The sequence below is a fragment of the Aotus nancymaae genome, unplaced genomic scaffold (assembly GCF_030222135.1).
Source record: "Aotus nancymaae isolate 86718 unplaced genomic scaffold, 86718_ANA_hifiasm-v0.15.2.pri h1tg000003l, whole genome shotgun sequence".
Taxonomy (NCBI): domain Eukaryota; kingdom Metazoa; phylum Chordata; class Mammalia; order Primates; family Aotidae; genus Aotus; species Aotus nancymaae.
The window spans coordinates 1,413,077-1,429,557 of NW_026988414.1; the positions used below are offsets into that span (position 1 = coordinate 1,413,077).

At 52.0% G+C, this 16,481-nt stretch overlaps 1 protein-coding gene across 4 annotated transcripts in view; it reads right to left on the bottom strand.

Moving 5' to 3' along the window:
• Positions 1-10,644: 10,644 nt before the first annotated feature.
• Positions 10,645-16,481, bottom strand: part of FUBP3 (far upstream element binding protein 3) — a 57,606-nt gene continuing 51,769 nt past the window's right edge. For 3 of the 4 annotated variants that reach the window (XM_021674080.1, XM_021674081.2, XM_064377007.1), the window contains exons 17-19: positions 14,216-14,287; positions 12,876-13,003; positions 10,645-11,990 (exon numbers count right to left, since the gene is read on the bottom strand). In XM_021674080.1, coding sequence (XP_021529755.1) covers positions 11,982-11,990; positions 12,876-13,003; positions 14,216-14,287 — 209 coding nt within the window. In that variant the 3' untranslated portion in view covers positions 10,645-11,981. The remainder of the gene's footprint in view (positions 11,991-12,875; positions 13,004-14,215; positions 14,288-16,481) is intronic. The other variant, XM_021674083.2, reaches the window with a different exon arrangement.

Consider the following 16,481-nt stretch of genomic DNA (forward strand, 5'->3'; position numbering starts at 1 on the left):
CTGGGACTACTGGCGCGTGCCACCACGCCCAGCTAATTTTTGTATTTTTTAGTAGAGATGGGGTTTCACCATGTTGGCCAGGATGGTTTCGATCTCTTGACCTCGTGATCTGCCTCAGCCTCCCAAAGTGCTGGGATTACAGGCGTGAGCCACTGAGCCCGGTCTTGTTTTTTTTTAGACTAGTCCTTGTTCTGTCTCCAAGGCTGGATGGAGTACAGTGGCACAGTCTAGGCTCACTGCGACCTTGGCTTCCCAGGGTCAAGCAATCCTCCCACTTTAGCCTCCCAAGTATTTGGGGCTACAAGCACGTGCCACCATGCCTGGCTAAAGTTTTAGTACTTTTCGTAGAGATGGGGTTTCACCATGTTGCCCATTGCACTACAGACTGGGTGACAGAGTAAGATTCTGCCTCAAAAAAAATTAAAAACAAAAAAATTAATGACAGGCAGGTAACCTACCTATTCATGACAAAACTCTTGGCAAACTAGAAACAAAAGAAAAGCTCTTTATCAGATAAAATGTACAGCGAACATACGGAAGCGTAATTAGTGGTGAATAACTGCAAGCGTCCCTCTGAGGCTGCAAACAAGACCGGAATGGCGACTCTCATTCTTTCAATCAGCAAGATACTGGAGGGCTTGGCCAGTACAAAGAACAAATGGCATAACCGTAAGGAAAAAAATTAACAGCGGCCAGGGGTGGTGGCTATGCCTGTAACCCCAGCGCTTTGGGAGGCCGAGGCGGGCGGATCACCTGAGGTCGGGAGTTCGAGACCAGCCTCACCAACATGGAGAAAACCGATCTCTACGAAAAATACAAAAAATTAGTTGAGGGTGGTGGTGTATGCCTGTAATCACAGCTACTGGGGAGGCTGAGGCAGGAGAGTCGCTTGAACTCGGGAGGTGGGGGTTGCGGTGAGCCGAGATTGCGCCACTGCACTCCAGCCTGGGAAACAGGAGCAAAACTTCATCTCAAAAACAAACAAACAAAAAAAGTAACAGCATCATTATTCATAAATGATGCGACTGTGAACACAGAAAGTCTGAGAACTGCGACATTGTTAGGCTGTGAGTTCTTCCCGAATTGATCTATAGATTCACTGCAATCCAGTCAAAATCCCAGCAAATTTAAAATACGTTTTATGGGGGATGGGAGATCAACAAGCTGATTCTGAAATTTGTGTAGAAATACAGAGGGCTGGGAGTAGCTAAGACAATCTTGAAGAACAGCAAAGCCGAAGGACTCACTGTGAAGGTACAATCAATCATTAAGACAGTTTTGGCCGGGCGCAGTGACTCACGCTTGTAATCCCAGCCCTTCGGTAGGCCAAGGCAGGCAGATCACGAAGTCAGGAGTTCGAGATCAGCCAGTTCAAGACTAGCCCGGCTAACATGGTGAAACCCTGTCTCTGCTATAAATACAAATATTAGCCGGGTGTGGTGGCATGAGCCTGTAATCCCAGCTTCTCGGGAGGCTGAGGCAAGAGAATCGCTTGAACCCAGGAGGCAGAGGTTGCAGGGAACTGAGATGGTGCCACTGCACTCCAACCTGGGCGACAGAGCAAAGCTCGGTCTTGGGGGGGGAAAAAAGACAGTTTTGGATTGATACCAGATAGACAAACAGATTTAAAATAAAAATCCAGGCTGGGCACAGTGGCTCACACCTGTAATCCCAGCACTTTTGGAAACTGAGGAGGGAGGATCACTTGAGGTCAGGAGTTCAAAATCGGCCTGGCCAATATGGCAAAACCCTGTCTGTACTAAAAATACAAAAAATTAGCTGGGCATGGTGGCAGGTGCTTGTAATCCCAGCTACTCAGGAGGCTGAGGCAGGAGAATTATTTGAAGCTAGGAGGTGGAGGTTGCAGTGAGCTGACATTGTGCTACGGTACTCCAGCCTCGGTGACAGAGAGAGTCTTCATCTCAAAAAAAATAAAGAGAAAAGAAAATGCAGCATATAACGTACTTGTTGCATGGTGTTTTTTAAAAAACGTTATGCTTAAAAATTGTTTTTAAAAATGTTTAGCCGGGCGTGGTGGCTCACGCCTGTAATCCCAGCACTTTGGGAGGCAGAGGCGGGCAGATCACAAGATTAGGAACTCATCAAGAGGTCCTCGGTTTAAAAAAAAAAAAGATTAGGAACTCAAGACCAGTCTGACCAACATGGTGAAAACCCGTTTCTACTAAAAATACAAATATTGGCCGGACATGGTAGCACGTATCTGTAGTCCCAGCTACTCGAGAGGCTGAGGCAGGAGAATTGCTTGAGCCTGGGAGTTGGAGGTTGCAGTGAGCCAAGATCGTGCCACTGCACTCTAGCCTGGTGACAGAGCAAAACTCTGTCTCAAAATAAATAAATAAATAAAATAAAAATAAAAATACAAACATTAGCTGGGTGTGGTATCGAGTGCTTGTAATCCCAGCTACTTGGGAGGCTGAGGCAGGAGAATTGCTTGAACCCATGAGGGAGAGGCTGTAGTGAGCTGAGATTGTGCCACTGCACTCCAGCCTGGGTGACGGAGTGAGATTCTGCCTCAAAAAAAAAAAAAGTTTAAATGCATTTAATATTTTTGTTTAATTGAACTTTGAATCAAACAGCCATGAAATCCCTGAAACCAACCTAACGTAATTTGGAAATCACTTGTGTGGTCCAATTCCAAGTAAAGAAAACTGAGATCAAGAGAGGTGATCTATTGAAGTCGCAGCAAGTCATCTGTCCAAGATGGGAACAAAAACGAGGTCTGCGGACCCCCTTTGCTGGAAGGGGATTGTGGATCGTTCCCTCCCCTTGACTAAAGAAGCGGAGTTAGGGAAGAACCTTTCGAAGTATACAGCCAGCCAGCTGTAATCCTAGCTCTTTGGGAGGCCAAGGCGGGAAGGTCACATGAGGCCGGGAGTTAGAGACCAGCCTGGCCAACATGGTGAAACTCTGTCTCTACTAAAAATACAAAACGATACAAAGCCACTGCCAGGCCTAGTGGCACGCACCTGTAGTCCCAACTACTCAGGAAGTTGAGGCAGGAGAATTGCTTGAACCCAGGAGGTGGAGGTTGCAGTGAGCCAAGATCATGCCACTGCACTGCAGCCTGGGTCATAGAGCAAGACTCTGTCTAAAAAAAAAGAAAAATGTATATAAACAAAGCCATTGTCCCTTCATGTCACCAACTAATCTTTTTTAAAAAAATTATTGGCCATGGGCGGTGGCTTACGCCTGTAGTCCCAGCACTTTGGGAGGCTGAGGTGGACGGATCACCTCAGGTCAGGAGTTTGAGAACAGTCTGGCCAACATGGTGAAACCCCGTCTCTACAAAAGTACAAAAATTAGCCGGGCATGATGGCGGGTGCCAGTAATCCCAGCTATTCGGGAGGCTGCTGAGGTGGAAGAATCACTTGAACCTGGAAGGTGGAGGTTGCAGTGAGCCGAGATCGTGCCATTGCACTCCAGCCTGGGCAAGACAGCGAGACTGAATCTCAAAAAAAAAAAATTATGATTTACTAATAGAGATGGGCTCTCACTGTGTTGCCCAGGCTGGTCTTGAACTCCTGGGTTCAACCAACTTGGCTTTCCAAGGTGCTGGGATGATTACAGGTATGAGCTTCTGTGCCTGGCCTAAAATTGTTTTTCTAATTAGTTATTATTTTTAGATAAGATCTTATTCTGTCACCCAGGCTGGAGTACAGTGGTGTGATTTCGGCTCACTGCGACCTTCACCTCTGGGGCTCAAGCAATCCTCCCACCTAAGCCTCCCAAGTAGCTGGGACTACAGATGAGTACCACCACATCCCAGTAATTTTTGTATTTTTTATAGAGATGGGATTTTGCCATGTTGGCCAGGCTGGCTGGTCTCAGACTCCTGAGCTCAGGCCATCCACCTCGGCCTCCCAAAATGCCGGAATTACAGGTGGGTGCCATTGTGCCCTGCTCACCTTGTATTTTTTGTCCTTTTTTCTTTTATATTTTCTTTCTTTATTTTTTTGCAACACAATTTCGCTCCTGTCCTCCAGGCTGGAGTGCAATGGTGCGATCTCGGCTCACTGCAACCTCTGCCTCCTGGGTTCAAGCTGTTCTCCTACCTCAGCCTCCTGAGTAGCTGTGATTACAGGCATGTGTCACCATGTTGGCTAAGTTTTTATATTTTTAGTAGAGACGGGGTTTCTCCATGTTGGCCAACCTGGTCTCGAACTCCCGACCCGAGGTGATCCACCTGCCTCGGCCTCCCAAAGTGCTGGGATTACAGAGGTGAACCACTGCGCCCAGCCTGCCCTTTTTTCTTAAACACAGAGCTGCAGCCTCAAGACCGTGACTGCACCCTAGTGAATGGAGGGTGTGTGGATCTCTGCGGCTCGCTGTGAGCTCAGCTGAATGGTTGGTAGTGAGTGACAGCTGGGACGGTTGGAGGGCCCTGGTCCCTGGTCAGGGTCCAAGGCAGCTTCTTCTCGGGGAAGTCAAGGTTACAGAATCCAATATGAGAAGGAGCGACCCCAAAGATCTGACTCCTTTTTAATGTGCTTGAAGTAGGGTTTCCTGAAATGTGTTGTGGGCCAGGATTGAACAGCCTCACTCCACCCATCCATGGACCAGGTTGTCACCCACACATCTGTTACTCGCAGCTGTGAGGCTGGGGGCGGTCCCGGCCGCTCTTGGAGTCGCCTCACCTGCCCCGTGGGCATTGTTCTTTCCCAGCCGCTCAGCTAATGTGACTCCAGGCCCCTGGGCTCGTGATATCCTGGGGACCTCAGGCACCCAGGAGAAGCCGGTGCGTCAGTGCTGAGCTGACATTTTGTCACATTGCACAGGCTGTCCCGGGCACTCAGAGTGGAGCAGACAGTCAGAATCCCACGCTGAGTCACTACTACTGGTTGCCAGGATTTTTTTTTTTTTAAGACAGAGTTTTGCTCTTGTTGCCCAGGCTGGAGTGTAGTGGCGTGAGCTCAGTTTACTGCAACCTCCGACTCCTGGATTCAAGTGTTTCTCCTGCCTCAGCCTTCCAAGCAGCTGGGATTACAAGTGCCTGCCACCACCTCCGGCTAAGTTTTTGTACTTTTGGTAGAGATGGGGTTTCACTATGTTGGCCAGGCTTGTCTTGAACTCCTTACCTCAGGTGATCCACCACCTTGGCCTCCCAAAGTGCTGGGATTATAAGTGTGAGCCACCACGTCTGCCCTTTTCTTTGTGTTTTTTGTGACAGGATCTTGCTCTGTCACCCAGGCTGGAGTGCAGCAGCATGATTACAGCTCGCTGCAGCCTTGACTTCCTGGACTCAAGGAATCCTCTCACCTTGGCCTCCCAAGTAGCTGGGACTACAGACATGCACCATCATGCCTGGCTAATTAAAATAAATTTTTTTTGTAGAAATGGAGTCTCACTATGTTGCCCAGGCTGGCCTCAAACTCCTGGGCTCAAGCGATCCTCCCACCTTGGTCTCCCAAAGTGCTGGGATTACAGCTGTGAGCCACTGCACTGGGCTGGTTGTCAGTTTTTGAGAGCTCATTAAGAACCAGGTGTCAGACCAGGCGAGGTGGCTCAGGCATGTAATCCCAGCACTTTGGGAGGCCGAGGTGGGCGGATCACGAGGTCAGCAGTTCGAGATCCACCTGGCTAATATAGTGAAAGCCCATCTCTACTAAAAATACAAAAATTAGCTGGGTGTGGTGGTGGGCACTTGTAGTCCCAGCTACTTGGAAGGCTGAGGCAGAAGAATCGCTCGAACCTGGGAGGCGGAGGTTGTAGTGCGCTGAGACCGTGCCACTGCACTCCAGCCTGGGCTATAGAGCGAGACTCTATCTCAAAAAAAAAAAAAAGAACCAGGTGTCAATCGCTTTACATGTGTGCCATTGACACCTACCACCTACCATAGCTCCACGGGCAGGCAGATGGCGTCTAGCACCACACTTAGGATACCAGAGGTCAGGTCATATGAGGTGCAGACAGGACTCAGACCCACATTTAAGCATCCACACATTCACGCCTCACACCCTGCTGCCTTAGGTAGGCGGAACTCGCCAGGCCCCACCAGCACCACGGTAGGTGTTCCTTGCGCGTATGCCTGGCTCTGCTCGTGTGTGGGTGTGGCAAGGCTGGCGGGTGTTGCAGCCAGAGTGAGGTTTGAGGAGGCCTCGTAAGAGTGTGGCTCTCCACTTAAAACCCGGCAGGTGCAGCAGGAACTCGGCACGGAACCAGACCCTCCATGCCTGCGTGAGTGAGGCCAGGTCTCAGCCTAACTCTGAGCCCTCATCTGTAAAATGGGGAGCATAGTCCTGGCTACCTCCCAGGTCACATGTGCACAACCATGGTATGACTCTGGCCAGAACCTATTCAAACCTGTTTCCTTGTCTCCAAAGTGGGATAAGAATTGCATTTTCTGCTGGCACAGTGGCTCATGCCTGTAATTCCAGCACTTTGGGAGCCCGAGGCAGGCGGATCATGAGGTCAGGAGTTCGAGACCAGCCTGCCCAACATAGTGAAACCCCATCTCTACTAAAAATACAAAAATGAGCCAAGTGTGGTGGCAGGCACCTGTAATCCCAGCTACTTGGGAGGCTGAGGCAGGAAAATCGCTTGAACCCGGGAGGCGGAGGTTGCAGTGAGTGGAGATCGCGCCTTTGCACTCCAGCCTAGGCAACAAGAGCAACACTCATCTCAAAAAAAAAAATGGCATTTTTCTTTTAGGAAAGTAAGATCCAGTGGATTCCAGCTGTTCGTGGTCGTGATGTATAAAGACTGCAAACACTGAATCATCAAATACTGAACTCTTGCTCCTAAGGGAAATACAAGGCAAGGTTCCTGCAAGCCAGTGGCCACACCAATCTACACATCATCTTTTTCATTTTTTTAAGAGATGGGTCTTGCTATGTTGCCCAGGCTGGAATGCAGTGGCTATTCATAGGCACAAACATAGATCACTACAGCCTCGAACTCCTGGGCTCAAGTGATCCTCCTGTCTCAGCCTCCCTGGTGGCTGGAACTGTAGGCACTCATCAGCACTCCATTACATTACACCTGTAATCACAACTGTTTGGGAGGCTGAGATGTGTGGATCATTTGAGGTCAGGAGTTTGAGACCAGTCTGACCATGCTGAAACACCATGTCTACTAAAAATACAAAGAAATTAGCTGGGCATGTTGGTGGGAGCCTGTAGTCCCAGCTACTCGGGAGGCTGAGGCAAGAGAATTGCTTGAACCAGGGAGGTGGAGGTTGTAGTCAGCCGAGATTTTGCCACTGCACTCCAGCCGGGGCGACAGAGCAAGACTCCACCTGTAAATAAATAAATAGGTCCCTTATTTAATATGTTCATTATTCATTTATTAACACTGAACTCATGGCCACAGCACTGTAGCTCAGGCCTGCAAGAAGCAGAGTGCATGTGATGTCTCTATCACCGCATCTCAGCCTTCCTGTGCTTAGGAATGCTAGGCGGCCCTTTGGTACTATGCTTGGGGGCCGCTTTAGACAGTGAAACTGCCCCCCTCAAAAAAATGCAAAAACCTTGGCACTACGTAGACTGCAAGGAAAAGTGCTTATTTATGGCACAAGAGCTGAAACCAGAAGGCGGAGCGTTGCCTTTTCCACCTCAGCTGGGAACAGGTGCATTGAATCACTCACATTTTTCAGCGTGAATGACTGCAAATGCCCTGTGAGGGCAGATTTGGGGGTTGCAAATACATTTCGGTGAGTAGGTGAATTTGCAAATACGGAATTGAAAATGATGACTGACTGTAATGCACTTCCGGGGTTGGCCATGGTTGGTACTCAACCCTAAATTTTAAGATTTTCTCACTGGCCAGGCGCAGTGGCTCATGCCTGTAATCCCAGCACTTTGGGAGGCCGAGGTGGGTGGATCATGAGGTCAGGAGATCAAGACCATCCTGGCCAACATAGCGAAACCCCATCTCTACTAAAAATACAAGAATTAGCCTGGAGTGGTGGCGTGCGCCTGTAGTCCCAGCTACTCAGGAGGCTGGGGCAGTGAGAATTGCTTGAATCCGGGAGGCGGAGGTTGCAGTGAGCTGAGATCGCACCACTGCACTCCAGCCTGGGCAACAAAATGAGACTCCGTCTCAAAAAAAAAATCTTCTCCCCATCCTGCCAACCATCTTCCTTGGTGGTGACTACAAAAGTCAGTGCGCCCCCAGCGAGCGGTGGTCACGCTTTCTTCTGAAGCCCCAGCTGGCACATGACTGGCCCCTCCATGCCCATGTGAATAAGGGCAGGTCTCAGCCTTTGACTGAGCCCTCATCTGTGAAATGGGAAGACTAAGTCTTTCTACCTCCCGGGGTGCAGAGACCACCTTGGAAGCAGATGTCTGGAAAGGGCCAGGACCCCTCGATAGATGCTACAGAGACACCTTCAAGACAAAGGACAGCCAAGGTGGCCATTGTTTCAAGGGCAATGAGCGTTGTCTTCACTTCTCCTTCCACCCAAGACACAGACCCAGGGCCGGCAGCCCCCTGCGGAATTGAGTGTCAAGCTACCTTCTGGCCATTAATCTCTAAGCATCTATCAGGCCCATTTGCTCCATCTCCTCATCTTAAAAACCCCCAGCTGGGCCCTAGTGGACCAGAAGTAGACAGTGGGGCTGTAGCCAGCTAGAAGCTGTGGCTCTGGGGTGACCCATGCTCTCATGGACCAGACGCTGCACTGTGCCATCTGTGGGGGCTGTGGGACATCATGGGTGGTCACCACTTTCGAGTGACCCTGGAAAGATGGTGACTCCTACCTGGTGAGAGGCCAGGGGTACTGATTGAGGCGCATTAGCTGAGAACTCCCCAACCCCAGTCCAAACTTCTGGGCGGGGCTGGGATCAGCTCAGCAGGGTCCTTGATGAATCCTGAGCTTGGGCAGCTGGCAGAGACGCAGTAGGCAAGTGTGGTGGCAGGTCGGGGCGGGGCACACGTTTAGGAGACAGACTGGGCACTCGCCCACTCCGCCTCCCCGACCCCGACTGCCTTCTCAGTGATGACCATGCATCTTTCTTAATGGAACACAACCGCTGAACTTGGTACATTTCAAGTACTTTAGCCTTCCAGTACAGCAGACTGCTGATGAAAATCATCTTCCTTGGGCGCCATGTTAATGAGAGGCCAAATTTCATATGCTTGCAAACTTTCTCCCCTGCCTCCTGTCGTGCTACACCCCCTCCCCGCAATAAAAGATTGCATCAGAGAGAAAGAGATTTCCATAATTTATAGTATGGGCATTTCACTGGGGACAAGCGCTAATCTGTACTTACTGATACATTTAAGAAAATGCATCCTCCGCAAGCCTGCACCATTTATGACTCTTGGCACAAACCGCAATGCTCAGTCTTCAATTAAGGGACACCTTAGGGTTCATTATCACACAATCGCTCCCTGTGAACCATGCCAAATGCTGTTTTGGCACAGAGCTTGGAAGATGAATTAGAAGGAAGTCTTCTCTGTAATGCCCTCTCCGAATTCCCATTACCGTCATCGGCCTTTACGTCCTCCTCCCACTCGACCCCCTCCCCCCACTTTCCAAGTGCCTTTTACTATTCAATTTCTCAATGTCAAACTCGATTCTCTGGAGGTGCAGTTAAAGATGCCACATCTCTTTTTTGTCTTCCGGCTCTCAACAGGCCCGCCATGGCCGCAGACGGGCTGCTCTCCACACCCCTCTTCAGCCTGAAGGAGCCACAGATGCTTTTTCCCCGCTCCTGTCAGAGCCTGGAGTACAGACAAGGGGCCGGTATTGGCCAGGCACACCCCAGCAAGCCCTGCGAGGGTCCTGATCAGGATGGAGACAGCACCCTGCATCTAAGTACAGGCGGCCCACACAGAAAGGCTGAGGGCCAAGGCAGGGGCCGCTCAGACATGAAAGCAGACACTGTGCTCAAAGCCAGTCACCCCAACTGACAGGAGAGAAGGAACAAAAAAGGCGAGGCTGATGTTGTTTATTCCTTAATGCCCTTAATTCCAAGTCTGGGGCCGACCCTGTCCCCACGAATCCTAAGACCACAGCCTGTAACTTAACACCTCTGGGTAGGATGCCCCGTTTGTGTCTTTATGAAAGGACAGCAGAGAACGAGCATATGTGCTGACGCTTCCCAGTCCTCCTGGCAACCTGGGGTCCCACCGTGGGCACGGGGCTGAGAGTGAGAAAGAGCCACCACCAGAGCCACAGGTGAGGCTGGGGACAAGGAGGCGGGGGTGTCAGGCAGCAACAGCCAGGGATACCCCGCCAGGCCTAGGGCAGCCCACCTACACCGGCGAGTGTGCATGCGTGGGCAGGCCGGGAAGGGGAGCGGGCGGAGGGCAAGGGGCTGCCCAGTCAGTGGCAGAAGCCGGCTGACCCGCTGCACGCCCTTCCATGCATCTCCCAGCTCCATCCGATGACACTCCTGTACTGGCTTCTCACTTAGAGAGGCTTGGCTGTGACAGGGAAGAGGAGCTGATCTCAACCACGTCTCTCAAGTCAAGCTGTCAAATCATACAAAGCCATTAAAATGAAATTAGCTTAACGACGTAGCTAGACATCCAGGCTGTGCACCGGTGAAGGCGGGCTGGCATGGTGCAAGAGATGGGCGAGGCCCGCTGGAATCCTCTTTCCCTCTCAGCGGCAGTGGGCAGGGGCAGGGGCAGGGGCAGGGGGACGAACCCGCGAATGGAAAGCAAACAGGCCAGAAAGACTTTGCCCACAAGATGTCTTGTGGAGATTTTATTATATAGAGTGTAAAATGAATTGTCAGTCAAATAAAAAGAACACTTTCTTTTTTTAAAAACCACATACATGCATAACATTTTTCAATTGTCTTTTTTAATAGTTAGACATTTCAAGCATTTTAAGAAAAATAAGGAGAAAAAACCAGAAACTGTAACTTCAGTACACTTCGAACGGAATGTCCCTCAGGTCAATTAGAAATGCAAGAAAAAATAGCTTCAATTCCGTTTTTTTTCCTTTAAAAATACATGTTATCTGTACAAGATACACTACAGTAAACATTGGAAATCATATTATCCCTTTTATTAAATCAAACTTATTTAATTCATACTGAGGTTAATACTAGATTTATTTATTCATCTAGTTAATCTGACAAAATATTAAGAAAATATTTAAAAGAAAAAAGCAAACAACACCTTGGAATTAAAAAATAGTTAACTACGTTTTTATACGGTTTAATGTTCCACAGTGTTTGTTAAAAGTTATATTGAATTTCTTAATATTAAAAATAACAGTATTTATATTTCTGAGAGAATAGAGAAAGGTTTTTGTTTTGTTTTAAAAACAAGCTTGGAGGTCTTAGATACACAATTGCAACTGGTAATGGAGACATGAAAAAAACGTATGCTAAACACATGAACACATTTTTATATTACCCCTTTAGAACTCTAGAAATTATACAAACCCTAGAAAATGCCCCTCCCAACCCTGTTGGACACAATACAATTATCTGTCTCAATTCAGAATTCACATAATTAATTACAATACATAATAGTTCAGTTTTTTTTAAAAAATGCAATAAAACCAGACAGCCAAGATACAAGAAATTAGAAGTAAAACATTTAATGAATGTACACATTTAAGAATACTTAAATACTGCTTTAAAATTTTTAAAAAGAATTTGTTACATACCACCTAAGACTTCCAAGCCACTTTCTGTTGCAACAGAAAAAACTGCAAATAAAAAGGACACAAAACAGAAACAAAACCCAGGCAACAGCTTCCTGTTGAGATGTCACAGCTCTGAGGTGCGCTCCGGGGCCCGAACTGCAGCTATGGCTCCAGAGAGAGCCCCAGAGCGTACACACTTGAAATCACAAACAAAAAGAAGGAAACAAAAATGATCAGCAATTTTTAGTAACTAATTTTCCCGATTTTTAGAAAAGTTCCGTTAATCTAAATATAGTGTTTCACAGAACAAAACAAAGGCTCTTCATCAAAAGGTCTGCACATCTAAAATCCTGTTACAAACAGGTTTTCTTTCACCATGATTCGAGGGGAAGGCGGCCGCAAGGACGCTGTCCTACTGCTCCTGTGGGTGCAAGGGAAGAGGAGTTAGTCTGTGATGGCAGCTTCTCAAGTCTGGGTGCCAGTGGGGAGGTGACAGGTCACCCTCTTCCTGCTGGCTCCACACCGGCACACAGACAGGGCCGCGTCTCAGCACCTCCCCCGGGTCTCACCTCCCCCGGGTCTCGCGTCATGGGAGCTGGTCCAGACAAAACCTCTGTTGAAGAGGTCTTGGGCTCCTCTCTCTGCTGGGGACTCAGGGCAGGGAGGAGCGGACAGTGTGAGCTGCACTTCTCCGTCGCCACCAGTCCTGACACCTGTTTCCCCAGGACCAGACCCAGACAGCCAATTTGGCAGTGGGAGGCCCAACCAGCTGAGTCCAGGGCCAGGAGGTAACTGAAATGCTATCCATGAGGACCTGACTGGCATCAGGTGGGAAATATGCCCTGTGGGAACGTTTGGATGTCTTCCCTTCTTTAATAAGAAATCCGTTTTTGGCCTCTGAACAGAACCCTCTAGGTTCTGCGCAGGAGAGGAGAGCTGGACTCTCCCCTGCCCTCCCCACTGCCTCCTACTGCTTCAGGGCATGGCTGACGGCCTGACCACTCCACTCGAGAGCAGCTGCTGGGGTGCACCATTTGCACTCGGCCCTTTACAGTTAGGGAAACTGAGGCTTAGAGAGAGAGAGAGACTACTACTCAGCCCTGAGGTCTGGGGCCTGGACTTGAGGAAGGACAGGCACTTCCTCGCAGGCGCTGCACCAACCCCCACTGAGCTCTTCCCTGGAGCTGGGCTCTCAGCAGAGGCTCCTCCTAGCCCAGTGCTCTCACCCCGGGGTCAGGAAACAGGAAGCTCGAGAGCAGGGGCTTGGGGCTGGGGAGTGGCGCGGTGCTGGTGATTAGCTACAGACCTGGCTGTGGGCCTGCGCCTGCCCTAATGTCTGCCCGTAGAAAGCGACCTGCTGTCTGTAATATTCCGCCCAGGCCATTGTGTAGTCCGGCGGGGAGCTGGCCTGAGGAGCCGTGCCGGCGGCGTGACCTGGTTGACAAAGGAGGAAACGCAGGTTAATGGGAGTGAGGGCGCACGAGGCAGGGGCCTTTCCCGAAGGCCCTGGGCATCCACTCTCTGGAGCGTGCGGTGCAGCGCAGCTGGTGCTGCGGGAGTGCTTGCTAGAAAAGGTGCTGTTAGCCTTTGCTGCCTGGCCCCTGCTCTGCCTGTGAAGACCAATCCTCACGCCTGCCTTCTCTGCGGAAGTGCATTCTCCGCATCTGCCTGCCTGCCCCGTCAGCTCCCAGGGGCCCATGAGAGAGAGAGAAGGCGGGATTCTGGGGTTCGGGGTGGGGAGGACGGAGTGCCTAGCCTGGGTGCCTGTGATGGTGTCCAAATCCTGTGAACAGCTTGAAACACAGGCCCAGTGATGTCTGGGAACTGGGATTTGGGGAAGACTGGGCAGCTGAGCTCGCACCAGGTCCCCCAGTGACAATGACTCAACACTTCCACCTCCAGCCCCTCGAAGGGCCATGAACCCGGCGATGACTCTAACACTAGGGGGACCATTTCTCTGGTGGCCTTCAACCCCATCTCTTCCACCCAGCAGGAAACACCCTCCAGACACCAGGCACGCGAGATTCCTCTTTAAACAAGACCCCAGTCCTCTGGTCTAGTCACTGTGGAATCCGTCCAGAGTCTGGTACTAATTTTAGATGACTCCCCAGAGACCTTCGGCTTGCTGGGTCCCTTGCCCTGCTCCGAAGGCTGGTTTTGTTTCTGGTGGTTAGAAAATGGGCCTACTTAAGAGAGAAACTAAGCACCCAGCTCCAGTGCCCATGTGAGGCCCCCTTCCCTGAGTCTCAGCCTTTCTTCTCATCTGCCCTGAAGCACCGAGACCGCGAACAAGATGCCCGGGTGGTGTGTCTGCCAGCCAGGCAGCACCCAACCGGAATCGTTCAGTCCCTAAGGAGACCACTCTTCCAGGGGCCATGCCCACCTCTAAATGCCGCTGGGCCCAGCAAGGGGAGAATGGAGGAGAGGATGGCAGGTCTGTGCTGGGCAGCAGGGCAGCCTGCGGTCACTGACTGACTATGCCCGGACTCCCGACAGAGACAGGCAGGCAGGCGCCGGGGTGCAGGATGAAGAAACAATGAGCTCAAGGCACACGGGGAAGGCAACAGCGAGCCTTGGACTATGAAGTCTGCGGGCTGGAGGGGACTCTGCTGCCGGAGCCGCATGTGAGGAGGGCCGGGCACTCACTCTGCTTTTTGTAATAGTCTTCCCAGGCCTTGCTGTAGCTGGGCTGGCTGCTCTGCGGCTGGCTCTGCTGGCCTGTGCGAAGAACACAAAAGCAGTCAGGCCTTCCGGCTCCTCAGCCTCGGCCCCGGCCTGCGGACTGCAGGCCCTGCCCTGCACTCCTCCACCTCACTCCTGGCCACACACGGCTCCACAGCCCTGCCTGGGAAGGAGGTGGCAGCTGGCAGGGCTGGGAGGAGGGTGTAACTAAGATCACTGTAAGGGTGGGGCCGGGGAGACGGGCAGCCCCTCACAAGACAACTAGCAAGACTAGGCTGACCCCCTTCATAGGAGACTCGAGCTGTGGGTCCACAGAGGGGGGCTCTGCTGGACAGAGCCACTGCTGTTCCAGGGCTCCCCAGTCAGCCTTCCAAAGGACAAAGACTCCAGGGGCTGCTGACCACGCTCTTCACCTGGCCCTCTGCTCAAGGGCTGGGGGCTGAGCCTCTGGACCAGGGGAAGCAGAGGGGCCACTCGGCGCAGGGGTGGGCAGTACCAGCGGGCTCCTGGACCCTGCCCGGCCTCAGGCCACGCTGGGGTGGGGGAGAGGGAAAGGGGATGCACGTGTCGGGGTGGTCCTGCCCTTCTCTTCCCTGCAGGACCCTGGGCTCACCCGCTAGGCTGTGCGGGCAGTGAAGACTGGGGGAGGCGGAGAAACAGCTGGCGTGGGGGAACAGAGCCTCAGCTCCCTGCCAGGATTAAGAGCGGTTTCAAAGACTTGACCACAGCAGTGAGTCAGAGTCAGGACCTTTCCTTCTGCCAGGTTGGGGCTGGCTCAAGTGTTCACCTGTCAAGGCTCACAGAAGACCCCCTCACTATCCCGTCTCCGGTGAGGACTACGGCCTGACGCAGGCAGGAAGGACGAGCCACTGCAGAGAGCGCGCGGCCAAATGCTTTCTCCGCTAGTTCACTTACTGCACGCTGAGGAGGAGTGTGGGAAGAAGCACGCAGGGGAGTCAGGAGGGAAGGAGATGCCTCACTTCCTCCCAGAGGGGCAGGACAAGGGAGTGACAGGCAGCAAGCACTCTTCCCTCAGACACAGAGGGCGCCAGCAAGCAGGACTCTGCTGCCAAACACTATTCCACCAATCCAAACCAGCTGTGAGCCACAAAGCCCCCGAACAAACCAGTGAGCCACGCTCAACCACCAGAGGCGAAGGCTGCCTGATCGTGGCAGGACGACCGGCAGCTCCTGTGCGCCCCCCTCCTCTTCCCAAAGGCCTTTGGCAGCTCCAAAGCTGGCAAAGCTGGCAGTACCCCCATCAGGGAGCCGTTTCCCCCAAAGGCCTCCCAGGCCCCAGTGTCTCCAGAGGCAATCCTGGCCACCTTGCTGCCTGGAGGATTCCCTCAGACGAGAACAGCACCCAAAGGCCCTGGCACCGTGCGCGCAGCTCCCACCAAGAGGTCAGAGGAGACGAAGCGGGGCCGGACGCCGTGGAGAAGCAAGCAGAGGGAAGGGGACGGTGGGGTCTGGGCGGTGTGCGGTGCTCACTGTGGAGCGTTCGATGATCCTGAAATGTTTCGTGATACAATACTGGGGAAAAAGGGAAGGAACACGGCTCTACAATTTCAGAGCATGCAAGCACTTTAGAATTCACTCCCAAGCCCTTCCTTTTACATGTGACAAGTGGAGCCCCAGAGAAGGCGGCGTGTGCCTAAGGCCACACAGCACTGGCCTCGGGACTCTGTGGAAGGCTGCGTGGCGGAACCCCGGAAAGGGGGCTCAGGCCCTCCGAGCCAGGCTTTTCAGACACAGACGGAAACTCAGGTGGGTCAGGAGAACCGGGCGGTACTGAGGTAAGCGTTGTGCTTTGCTTTGTGAAGGCCACGCCAGAGCGGCCAGACCAGCTCTGAAACCCAACGGTGGCTCCTGAAGCTGCTGTGGGGACAGAGTGGGCAGTGGCTCTGATTCCCACCAGAACTTTCTCCTTCACAACCATTTTCCCTGGAGAGGCGACATGCAGCAGAGAGCATTCCCTAACTGTTTGCTTCTGAAAAGTTCAGGAGACGGAAGCCCAAGAGGGGAGAAGAAGGCAGCCGCCCAAAGCCGGGGCAGGGAACTGGGGGGCCAGGAGCTGGGCCCTCTCCACCGGAAGAGGAGGGGCGGAAGCTGGCTCAACCCATACCCACGGCCCACCCACGTGTGGGGAACGAGAGTGCCAGAGGCCCAGAGCTCTGAGGAGGACAGATGGGCCCAGAGCCCCCAGCCCACCTGAGGTTTGTGCAGTTTC